Below are 12,511 nucleotides of genomic sequence, written 5' to 3'. Positions count from 1 at the left end.
GTTAGACTGTAAACTCTCCTTCAAGACTCACATTAAGTATCTCCAATCCAAAATTAAATCTAGAATCGGCTTCCTATTTCAAAACAAAGCTTCTTTCACTCATGCTGCCAAACACCCTCGTAAAACTGACTATCCTACCGATCCTTGACTTTGGCGAATTACAAAATAGCCTCCAACACTCTACTCAGCAAATTGGATGGTCTGTCAGTGCCATCCGTTTTGTCACCAAAGCCCCAATTACTACCCACCCCTGCGACCTGTATGCTCTCGTTGGCTGGTCCTCGCTACATATTTTCGTTGCCAAACCCACTGGCTCCAGGTCATCTATAAATCTTTGCATCCCCAAAGCCAACACCTCCTTTGGCCGCCTTTCCTTCCAGTTCTCTGCTGCCAATGACTGGAACGAATTGCAAAAATCACTGAAGTTGGAGACTTATATCTCTCTCACTAACTTTAAGCGTCAGCTGTCAGAGCAGCTTACCGATCGCTGCAGCCGTACACAGCCAATTTGTAAATAGCTCATCCAACAAACTACCTACCTCATCCCCATATTTGTTTTTGTTTTTCTGCTCTTTTGCACACCAGAATTTCTACTTGCACATCCTCATCTGCACATATATCACTCCAGTGTTAATTGCTAAATTGTAATTACTTTGCCACTATTGGCCTATTTTTTTGCCTTACCTCCTTACTTCAATTGCACACACTGTATATAGATGTTTCTATTGTGTTATTGACTGTACCTTTGTTTATCCCATGTGTAACTCTGTTGTTTTAGTCGAACTGTTTTGCTTTATCTTGGCCAGGTCGCAGTTGTAAATGAGAACTTGTTCTCAACTAGCCTACCTGGTTAAATAAAGGTAAAATAAAAAAACGCAAGTTAGATAAGACAAATTTATGAAGTAGGGCCTTGTAAACTAAAAGGGAGTAATGTAGAGATCTACAGGTCTTTAGTGAAGTCTAGGCAACCCTTTGATACAGGATGCAGTGATGATTACAAAAACTGTCACCTGTAACAAAATAAAGGACACTATGGCATCCAAAAGTTTAAGAGTCGTAGCAGCTGCACTTTTATAAATAATATTGCCATAATAAAGAACAGATAAAAAGTTTAACTGGATAATCTGCTTCCTGCTGTTTAGAGAAAGGGACAATCTGTTTCTGTAGAAAAAGCCTACTTTAAATCTTAGCTTGTTAACCAGTTCATCTAAACTCAGAAACATCCTCTCACTGTCAACTGTTTATTTTCAGCAAACTTAACATGTGTAAATATTTGTATGAACATAACATAACAATATTCAACAACTGAGACAAACTGAACAAGTTCCACAGACATGTGACTAACAGAAATGGAATAATGTGTCCCGGGAACAAAGGGGGGGGGGTGGCCACCAGCTGCATTAAGTACTGCAGTGCATCTCCTCCTCATGGACTGCACCAGATTTGACCGTTCTTGCTGTGAGACGTTACCCCACTCTTCCACCAAGGCACCTGCAAGACCCTCACCCTCCGATCCAACAGGTCCCAGACGTGCTCAATGGGATTGAGATCCGGGCTCTTCGCTGGTCATGGCAAGCGCACTGACATTCCTGTCTTGCAGGAAATCACACACTGAACGAGCAGTATGGCTGGTGGCATTGTCATGCTGGAGGGTCATGTCAGGATGAGCCTGCAGGAAGGATACCACATGAGGGAGGAGGATGACTTCCTGTAACGCACAGCATTGAGATTGCCTGCAATGACAACAAGCTCCGTCTGATGATGATGTGACACACCGCCCCAGACCATAATGGACCCTCCACCTCCAAATCAATCCCGCTCCAGAGTACAGGCCTCGGTGTAAGGCTCATTCCTTCGACGATAAACGCAAATCCGACCATCACCCCTGGTGAGTCAAAACCACGACTCGTCTGTGAAGAGCACTTTTGGCAGTCCTGTCTGGTCCAGCGACGGTGGGTTTGTGCCCATAGGCGACGTTGTTGCCGGTGATGTCTATTGAGGACCTGCCTTACAACAGGCCTACAAGCCCTCAGTCCAGCCTCACTCAGCCTATTGTGGACAGTCTGAGCACTGATGGAGGGGTTGTGCGTTCCTGGTGTAACTCGGGCAGTTGTTGTTGCCATCCTGTACCTGTCCCGCGGGTGTGATGTTCGGATGTACTAATCCTGTGCAGGTGTTGTTACACGTGGTCTGCCACTGCGAGGACGATCAGCTGTCCGTCCTGTCTCCCTGTAGCGCTGTCTTAGGCGTCTCACAGTACGGACATTGCCATTTATTGCCCTGGCCACATCTGTAGACCTCATGCCTCCTTGCAGCATGCCTAAGGCATGTTCACGCAGATGAGCAGGGACCCTGGGTGTCTTTCTTTTGGTGTTTTTCAGAGTCTGTAGAAAGGCCTCTAGTGTCCTATGTTTTCATAACTGTGACCTTAATTGCCTACCGTCTGTAAGTGTCTTAATGACCGTTCCACAGGTGCATGTTCATGAATTGTTTATGGTTCATTGAACAAGCATGGGAAACAGTGTTTTAATCCTTTACAATGAAGATCTGTGAAGTTATTTGGATTTTTACGAATTATCTTTGAAAGACAGGGTCCTGAAAAAGGGACGTTTCTTTTTATGCTGAGTTTATATGTTTTTTAAACATCAAATCCATATCAATCCAAATGCCTAAGTATTTATATGCGGGAACACATTGATTGAAGATCCATTGAATGAGTGAACATGTAAACTCATGCTTTGACAAGATTATTAACAACTAAAGTGTAATAGTGCCTAAACCGACCTAAACCCTGATTGGTTTACATTCAAAATATATTTCACAGAAAAAAAATAACAAAGTTGTACATTTACCAAGGATTCAAGAATATTAGCTAGACAAGGAAGCATTGAAATGGGTTGATAATGATGAAGATCACTATTATCCCTGTCCTTATGGAGTGGCAGCACAAGACTTGATTTCCATACTTTTGGAATATTTCCTGATAACAATGTAAAAATAATGTTTTTTTTATGGGTTATTGAGCCAGCAGTGATGGTCGCTTCACACTTAAGCAGACCGAAATGCAATTGGTTGGCCCCTTGTGGGTTTCTTGTTGTCTACTGCTAGCAAAGCATCCAGGACTTATTTTTCTGTAAATAGCCTAAAAGAAAAGCTTTGACTAATTTATCTGATCATTTGTCAAGTTTCCCCTATCAGCATCCAGCTCAATGTCATTGTGAATAGGCTTAGAAGTTATTTCAAAGAGAGAGCCCTCTGAAATAAATTGGTGATTAAATACATCAATGATGGCGTTTTTTCCATAATGAGGGCAGTGTCTGAATTCATTTGTTGTGGCAGAAAGGAGGATATCACATTTTTCCAGAATTTAGCAGGGTTCCTATTACAATCTGAAAGAGCAGTTACATAAGAATCAGATTTATCCTTTCTGATTTTGTCTTACACAATGATTCCTCAGTTGCTTAAAAGCTTGCCAGTCCGGGACCAAGCCTGTATTCCTGGCCTTGATCCAAGCATCATCTCTTTTACGAATGACTTCTGATAATTCCGGAGTGTTCCAGACATTCCATCTGCCTTTAACCCTTCATTTTTTGAAGAGAGCATGATTGCCCACAAAGATTTGAAGACATCTGCAAAAAGGCTGAAATATAAATCAGGTTCCGGGATAGCTGAAGTACAGTCAAGGTCACTAAAATAAAGATCCTGTAAAAAGGCTGTTGACTGAAGGTTTTAAAGTTCCTCTTTGTGATGACACGAGGCTGAGATTTTTGTGTTCTCACATTTCTAACACAAACAACTGGGGAGTTGTCACTAATGTCTTTGGCGAAGACACCAGTAGAAACACAATTTCTCTTGTGTATTCGTTAAAATTAGGGTTGAGGTAGTGGAGGACTGATGGATCTTTAGGGTTGGGCCGTGTAGGCTTAGTCACCAGCTGGGTCAGGTTTAGATCATTACACATGTCATTTAGATTGTCTGAAGCCTGCATTTCCCAATCATAATTTAGGTCACCCTGTATAGTAACTTCTGATTTAGTAAAAGAAGACAACAAACTAGTTAACTCCTCGAGTGCACAAAGGTTAGCCGAGGGAGGACGGTACAACCCTATAACGGTTATGGATACATTGTTCCCTAGACAAGGCTTGAAGATAATAGCTCTAATGTTTTTGGGCAAGGGAAATATATTTGAGTAAAGAGACAGATGTTTTAATAAGAATGGCCACTCTACCCTGTATGTCAGCTCTGAACACATTATAACCCTCAATATGTATATCAGAGTCCAGAATGTCCCCAGAGATCCAAGTTTCAGTCAATACCAGAATGTCCGGATTAGTCTGCTAGGCGCAGATCTTGATGTAATCCAGTTTAGGAAGTAAGCTCCTAATGTTCACCCCAAGTCCTTTTTACAATTTTTAAAGCCACATGGAGTCTCCAATTCAAACAAACTATTACTTTTCCACGGTTAGCACCATAGAGCCTGAAGCCGCTGCAGTGGAATATCACCATCCGGAGTTCCACTGTATTGCAGTCGCTTCTTAATTTTCCAGACACACTTTTTTTTTCAGAGGTCGTTAAACTGTCAAAAACCAAAGGAAGGATTATGATGCAATTACATGCTTTATGGTTCCATGATAATGGAACTCTAATATGTCACCACTAAATGGATTACTATTATTGAACAAGATTCATGAAGAGTTTTAGGGTGTGCAGTGTGTTTTAATGTTTGGTGAATAAAACATTTAAAAAATATGTATATAATAAAGATATACAATTGTATAACCACTGTAAAAGTCAAATGAAAGTAACCATCCATGTGTTTTGTCCTCCTCAGATTGACGAGCTGTATGAGGCCTACTGTATGCAGCACCGGCTGAGGGATGGGGCCAATAAGATGGTGAAGGCCTACACAGTCTCCCAGGGCAGCCGCGAGGCCAGAGAGAGCCTCTCTGAGGCCAACAAAGGCTACAAAGAGTACACAGAGGTGAGGGGTGAGAGAGGAGAGTTGATCAGTGAGGGAAAGAAGGGAGGGAGCGCCAGGATCAGATGTACAGGAAGCCGAGGACAGAGTCATTGTCCTGAGACTGAGTTCAAAGACTGTAGGGTAACCGGACTAAGAACAGGTGCTCTCGTTCCCCCAGAACTGTGCTCTATGATATTAGTACAATGATTGTAGTGTTGACTGCCTAATGTTTTTGCTTTGAAGGCTTTTCCAAAACATTCTCTCTCTCCTGCTTTTTGTAGAACATGTGCATGCTGGAGAGCGAGCTGGAAAACCAGCTGGGGGAGTTCCATGTTAAGATGAAGGGTACGTTTTATGTCAGTGTATCCATCTTCTTTGTCTGTTGTGACTCTGGACCCCAGTGTATCTTCGCTTCCTGTTGGTCTATTCCAATCAAAAGGTTGCATTGTAAGATTGTTTGTTTGCTTGTATGTGGTCTTGAAACATTTGTTGTTTGTTGCAGGTCTAGCAGGGTTCGCACGGCTTTGTGCTGGGGACACGTATGAGGTGAGTTTTTCTTTCTCTCTCCTTTTATCGCGCTCTCTCCCTCTCTCTCTGTTCCCTCCACTTTTGCTGTCCTTGCAGGAGTAGTTTCTGCATGGCTGCCACAGCGTCACCATTCTAAGCGTTAGTGCTGGTGGAGGGAGTGAGGGAGTGTATATGCCACAGTAACATGGCCTCTCAGAGCTGGGCTATCTGCAGACTGCAGGAGGAGGGTAATTGGAAAAGGAAAGGCGTTCATGTGTCAGCACTGCCTCCGTCTGTTTAACATGCATAGATTTAGTGATGATTGACAGCATAATCAATGTGAGTCAGTGTCACACTCTATTCCCTCGCAGGGAGAAGGCACCTTTAAACAGAACCTCCAGAGCTTTACTCCGCATTCAGCACAAACACAAATGACTCAGCGAAGGCTTAAGAATGAGCAAATGTGTGAAGACCAAGATAAATGTGACAGTGACTGGCTCATTGTGTGTTTCTGTTATTCCATATTGAACCTAAACCTGACCCCTGACCTTTCAGATCTTTATGAAGTATGGGCGGCAGCGCTGGAAGCTGAGGGGAAGGATGGAGATCAATGGCAAGCAGGTGTGGGACAGCGAGGACATGGTCTTTCTGCCTCTCATCACAGAGTTCCTATCAATAAAGGTATGAAGCAGTAAATCCTGGCCTAAAACTAGTATACAGATGAACACACACACACACACACACACACACAGATCGTCACTCTCACTCACATTCACTTTGTCACATCTGTGTGTGAAGCGAAGGCTCAGAGGTAATGGATATAACAGCTCAGTGAGAGGAGAGCAGCTGGATATGTGCTTGTTTTTCTCCCTCACTGATTTCATTACTTTCCCCAATAATGTCAAGGGATCGGAAAGTCAGGAGACACAGAATGAATGAACAAGGGGGGTTTGGAGAGCAGGCATCTGGGATGGGGTTTGGAGAGCAGGCATCTGGGATGGGGTTTGGAGAGCAGGCATCTGGGATGGGGTTTGGAGAGCAGGCATCTGGGATGGGGTTTGGAGAGCAGGCATCTGGGATGGGGTTTGGAGAGCAGGCATCTGGGATGGGGTTTGGAGAGCAGGCATCTGGGATGGGGTTTGGAGATATTTAGATCATACCAGAATCACTAATTGTGATGTCTTACTATGGTTTCCTAGGTGACAGAGCTGAAGAGCCTGGCCAATCATGTGGTAGTGGGGAACGTGTCATGTGAGACCAAAGACCTCTTTGCTGCTCTACCCCGGACGGTGGCTGTGGACATCAATGACCTGGGGACAATCAAACTGAGCCTGGAGGTCACCTGGAAGTGAGTGGCTACCTGCAGTGTGGTGACCTGCTTTAAGTGGATACCACCACTAGTTCACGAACATGTATGTGTGGTGTGCATATATTTGTGTATGGGTCTAGTATTAAGTTTCTGTGCCCTTTTTATCTCCGTCAGCCCTTTCGACAAGGATGACCAAGCCTCGGCCGCCAGCACTGTCAACAAACCCCCCACGGTGAACAAACGCTTCTCCACCTACAACCAGAGTCCTCCTGATACCCCCTCCTTACGGGAACAGGCCTTCTATGTGAGTACCCTGACTCTAACCCTGTGCTCTAAACAGTGTCCTCTTTCTTAATATGGTCCATAATCCATGGAGTAATGAGCTGTAATTGAGGAATGGTTCTTCGAATGAATCTGAGTGATAGCCCTCTCAACCCATTTAATTTCCATCCATGGCACCGGAAGTCTCCTGCTGTCATCTCATCCATTCTACCTCAGAGGCACTCTTTGATGAATGATTTTTCCATCTGAGATAGTAACTGTCACATGATTCAAAACACAGCATCATATGATGCAAAAGGCATTATGCCGACTGTATTTCTGTATTTTGAAAGTTATAGATCTTAAGCTTGATTGCTGACAGGCAAAACATTTTGGGACTATATCAATAATGGACTAATGAAACAAATACCAAAATAGTTATTGGGTGAAGTTTTCCTTTAAGGGGGTGTCTCAGCTATAGTTAACTATGTTCATAATGGCGCACAAAGCTTGCTACAGTTCTACCAGCTGTACTGAGCCTTATCTTTTTCCTCCCTGGTGACTCACTGTTAGCCTGCCGCAAGGTTAATCTGCTGCCAAGTATCCAGGACATGTTCTGTAATGCAACATGTTGTCTGTCAGTGGTGGTTGTTGTGCTGCATCAGGAGGTTTTCTGTACACGTACGCTGGTTCACAAAGCTAGCAGGATGTATTGGTCTGTTTTGTCAATGGGCCAGCTAAATACTCCAGCACCTATTTGTCTTAATTCAATAACTTGATTGAGTTAGGGTGAAGAGAACGACTGTGTAGTCTAGCTGTGATGTGTAATTGCATTGGTCCACTAGTGGACCTTTCTCACGGCCCTCTCCTGCTTTACCTGGTGGTGTAAAGACGGCTCCGAGGAGTCTGTCAAGGAGCATGATGTCCCCAAACCACCGCTGGTCCCTGCTGGATGTGTTCCGTGACACTCTGGCTGAGAGACTGTCTCAGAGCTGCTCCTGCAGTGATGTCTCCTCAGTCCATCTGGGCTCTGCTAACATGCAGACTGACGTAAGTGCTGCTGGCCACTACAGACATCCCACTAAATCCCTCAGTAGTTACTAGTTAAAGGTGTGGTATTTGTGGGAGAGCATGGTAATAGAACCTCCGTAGAGGAACTCACAGTAGGTCTTTGTAGATTGTGTTGTGCTGTCAATTGTTTAGAACCTCTGTAGGGTTGGCCACTATAGAATCTCTGTGTTTATGTTTAGATGTTATGTTCCTTGTTGGGTTTTCAAATAGTCTTTAGTAGTATTCTCAATGACCGAGCGAGCTGGGAAACAGACGCAGCCTCCAGCTCTCAATATGAAGCGTGTATTTGTTCTTATTGTTCCATTGAGGTGGGGCCTGGATGCCCAGCGAAAGCAGAGGCCTGATAAATGAGATGTTAATTAAAGGGAGCAGGGAGTTTGTTTGCTTTCTGGGCCAGAGGCCAGGCAGCTATGCTCTGGTTTATAATGTTTGGCATGGGTTTACAGGGGCCCTCAGCCCTCTGTCTATCTGACTCTCAGTTATACTGAATGTCTGCTGGACTAGTCCCATCTTCAAAACTTGATGGTAGTGTCTCCATTTGACTTTGTCACCCTTGTGCTCTTCCTCCCTCCCTCTGTCTCGCTTTTTCTCTCCCTCTCACTGTAGAACATGCTGAGGAGGCAGGAGGAGATGGAGAATGGCACAGCCTGGTCTAACTCCTCGGAGTCGTCAGATGACTCGTCCAGCCCCCAGCTGTCCCTGGGGCTGCGTCATGCCAACAAGAATCTGGTCCAGCTAGAGGTTCAGGCCGCCGCACCCTCCATTGAGATCTCCTTTGCTCCCAGAGACTCTGCCACCTCCACCCCTACCCGCTTAGCCAAACCAGAGAATGTGCAGAAGGAGGAGCCAGACACTGGAGCAGCAGGGAAAGAGGAGGATTCTGGGAAACAGGCTGTGCCTAACGGCCAAACACGTTATTCACGCTCCCTCAGCCATATCAGTGAGAACAGTGCCGATGGCGTACTGATGGACAGGTCAACTTGCGAATCAGTGGAGCCCTCTGAGGCCACCTCCCTGCAGTCTGGGATCTCTATAAACGATATTGAGATGGAGATGCCTGCCAGGGCGGAGTCAGCCCCTGTCCCAGCTGAGACTGTGGTGGTCGGGGAACCATCTGAGCCACTCGCCCCAGCTACTGTCACCATGGAGGAGAGCAGGCCAGAGAGCAGGTATTCTGCAGGGCCTATAGAGTCAGACACGGGGTTAGAGGTTGTTTCAGGGGCTGTTTCAGCGGTAGAGCCAGAACTCCAGAGCTCTGCACCCACTAGGACTGATGCCGTGTCTCAGCAAGGTACCTCTCTGGATCTCAGGGCAGACTCACAAGCACAGACCCAGAGCACAGAGGAAATATCATATACTGCCCACAGGGCAGTGGTGGAGGAGGCCGAGAAGCCTGGGCCTGTAGTAGTGGCCAACCCCACAGAGGGTGAGAAGCAGCAGGCTGTGGACAGTGAAGTTGAGGAAGCCCTGAGTGCAGTCATCGCCTCTCTGGATGACTACAGGGGACAGTTTCCTGAGTTACAGGTCCTGGAGCAGGAGCTCAGACTACTGGAGGAGACATTAACGGTAAGTTATAGCTGTGTGTGTGTCTGTGTAGTGTGTGTGTGTCTGTGTAGTGTGTACATATATGGCTCTGTCTCTTGTGTTTTATGTTGTACCTGACAATGGAAATGACCACTTCATAAGAGTGAGGGGGACGTTGGTGGGGGTTGAGTAGATTTCAGAGTTCCATAATCCCACAGTCCCCTGTGGGATTGGGATCAGGGTGCGGAACTTCCTGCCCTTCAGCTCCGTCTAAATGTTTCCATCTCACAATGCTGCAGCGGGAGACGTGTGTACTGTCGCTGGGCGGTCGTCAGCCTCTTACACGTACACACACCCACCTTCTTCCCAACTGAGACCCAGATAAGCATCAGAGCTCACTGAGCCAAACCCTCTGACAAGGCGATAGGAAACACAGATGCATTTGAGTTTCTCTATTATTCTTCATTTCATCACGGCATCATTTTAGAACACACTGTTTTGTTCCCAGATACTTTCCTCAGATGATCCTTTTCCAAATACGGGGTGTATTCTTACAATCAGGACTTTTGGCAGTGATATGGATTGCTGAAAAATGTATGCTTTTGTTACTGTATGTGTGCTGTATGTTTGAGTACGTGTGTGCATGTCTGTCTGTCTGTCTGTCTCTCTATAACATGTGTACGTGTGTGTTCTGAAGGGCCATACATGCAGTTGTTCGTCCAGTGTCCAGAGTCTGGCGGTGGAGACGGCTCTCGGCAGCTTTGACTTCCTCAATACCTCAGACCTGGAGGATGAAGAGGAGGATGAGGAGAAAAGGAGTGTGACAGACGGGTCAGGGTCCATAAAATGGCCTCCCTCTCTATGTTCCTTCACAGTCAGTTTTAAAGATGAGAAGTTTTGCTGGTGGAGGAGCTAGTTGGATTTCTGTGTGGTTACTTACTACCATCTAGTGGTGTAACACACAAATAAATATGCTGGATGTTAGTAAGGATAAGAAAAGTTCATTGGTATTCTGAATGATAATGCCCTCATCTGGTCTAAAGGTGGAATGATATGTAGAGCCATGGCTCTACGGGGTACCACTCTAGGGTAACAACTTGCACTGACTTGCCTAGTTAAATAAAGTTTTTTTTTTTTTAGTACAAATAAACAACACTCCTGATGTGCTCATACCTGGGCTCCTGTGTGATTGTTGTTTAGTGAGCACCACAGCGCCCCCGGCAGGCCACCAGAGGAGAGTGCAGGGGAGGATGAGTGCTGTGAGGAGAGATGCTGGGAGTCCCACTCCTCTGGACCTGTGAGCACAGGCTGCCAGGCTCTAGACCATACACTACTGGTCCATCTGAAAAACTGCAGTGCACAACTTCTGGTGAGGAACATGACATACTCATATGAGTAACAAATCACCCCATGGTCCCCTTATGTATGAGACTAGACCAAATGAGTTTAAGAATTCAAATCTCAAACATAAGTTCTACTTGGATCTTGCGTTTGTGTTGCGCTGTCAACATGATCGATAAGCAGAGCAACAGATCCCAGTTGTAATGTAATAAAACAATTTCAAATTGACATATGTAGTCTTGACAAATGTCCTGATTTTGGCTATGTGGTACCTATGACTCCTAATGGCTGATGCTGTGCAGAGGCTGGGGACCTTTGGGCCTCTGCGCTGTGGGGAGATGTATGCTCTGGACCGCCTGCTCAGGGAGGCCCGCGTCCTCGAGCTCATCAGACGTGTTGCCAAGGAGACCCCTAGAGGAGCCACTCAGCCAGATGAGGGTGAGTTCATTATTGCTGTAAGGAGGACAATAAAACAGCATATTAGCTTAGTCACTGACAGAGCTAAGGCAATAATGACAAAGGTTAACTACTGTAATTTTAAATGATTCAATTACTACCATCTCTAACTTGTTTTCTTTTCCGTCTGCCTGCCTTCTACTGCCTCTCTGTCCTGGAGTAGTGGTTCCCCAGTTAGAACAGTGCCAAGGGGCAACATTGCTATGGCAGCAGTGTACGGATGATGGCAGTGTGTACAGCACCTCCACAGACGCTTTCCTCACAACTCTGGCCGCTGCTTACACCAACAGACTGCCCGAGAGAGGAATTAGCCTGGCAGACACAGGTGTGATACGGTTGTTGTGTCTCTGTGTGTGTCTATCATGCATTATATGATTTATAATATGATCCTTTGTAGCTCAGTTGGTAGAGCATGGCGCTTGTAATGCCAGGGTAGTGGGTTCGATTCCCGGGCCCACCATACATAAAATGTATGTATGTCACTTTGAATAAAAGTGTCTGCTAAATGGCATATATAATATTTAAACATAGTGATACATAGTCTAAAACACTCTCCCTAAGGAGTTTGGATCAGCAATGCTCCTGGCTTTGGTTCCAGTGGCCTATATGATGTCACATATATACACACATTAGTGTATAGCTGTGATGTGCCATCTTGTCACGTCTGACCCATCTCTCTGTGCTGTATCTAGTGTTCTTGCGTCTGGTGGAGAGAATTCTGGAGAGGAGGCTGCCCAAGCGTGGGGGAGTGGTGGCCAGAGACATGCTGACCCTCTTCCAGTTCTGGAGCTACCTAGAGGCCGAGGGAGTGAGCGATTTGGACACACACATCATTGAACTAGCGGAGGAGGGTTAGTGTCTGGGAGATTGACTATTGCGTGGAGTTAGTTTGAATGAATAAGTTAATGTGTACTAGGTTACAGACGGCCAATTGGATCTATGCTCAGTCATGATGAATGTGTGAATGAACATGATTTAAAAGGCTGATTGCTCTCGTTGTTGTTTCACCACACCCATTATAACATACTCACCTCATTCTATTCTCTTCTTTCTATCGCCATTCCATCCTTCCTCATTCACTC

General features: G+C 45.5%; 1 protein-coding gene across 6 annotated transcripts in view; it reads left to right on the top strand.

Moving 5' to 3' along the window:
* Positions 1 to 12,511, top strand: part of ripor1 (RHO family interacting cell polarization regulator 1) — a 133,539-nt gene that overhangs the window by 114,051 nt on the left and 6,977 nt on the right. For 5 of the 6 annotated variants that reach the window (XM_029634205.2, XM_065009736.1, XM_029634204.2 and 2 more), the window contains 13 exons: positions 4,832 to 4,981; positions 5,242 to 5,305; positions 5,463 to 5,506; positions 6,023 to 6,148; positions 6,667 to 6,815; positions 6,951 to 7,080; positions 7,929 to 8,087; positions 8,715 to 9,674; positions 10,330 to 10,463; positions 10,833 to 11,001; positions 11,276 to 11,411; positions 11,593 to 11,754; positions 12,122 to 12,280. In XM_029634205.2, coding sequence (XP_029490065.1) covers positions 4,832 to 4,981; positions 5,242 to 5,305; positions 5,463 to 5,506; positions 6,023 to 6,148; positions 6,667 to 6,815; positions 6,951 to 7,080; positions 7,929 to 8,087; positions 8,715 to 9,674; positions 10,330 to 10,463; positions 10,833 to 11,001; positions 11,276 to 11,411; positions 11,593 to 11,754; positions 12,122 to 12,280 — 2,542 coding nt within the window. The remainder of the gene's footprint in view (positions 1 to 4,831; positions 4,982 to 5,241; positions 5,306 to 5,462; positions 5,507 to 6,022; positions 6,149 to 6,666; positions 6,816 to 6,950; positions 7,081 to 7,928; positions 8,088 to 8,714; positions 9,675 to 10,329; positions 10,464 to 10,832; positions 11,002 to 11,275; positions 11,412 to 11,592; positions 11,755 to 12,121; positions 12,281 to 12,511) is intronic. The other variant, XM_029634206.2, reaches the window with a different exon arrangement.

The sequence above is a fragment of the Oncorhynchus nerka genome, linkage group LG25 (assembly GCF_034236695.1).
Source record: "Oncorhynchus nerka isolate Pitt River linkage group LG25, Oner_Uvic_2.0, whole genome shotgun sequence".
In the NCBI taxonomy this organism is placed as follows: domain Eukaryota; kingdom Metazoa; phylum Chordata; class Actinopteri; order Salmoniformes; family Salmonidae; genus Oncorhynchus; species Oncorhynchus nerka.
The sequence above is the reverse complement of the archived record's forward strand: the minus strand, read 5'-3'. Positions and strand labels throughout refer to the sequence as shown.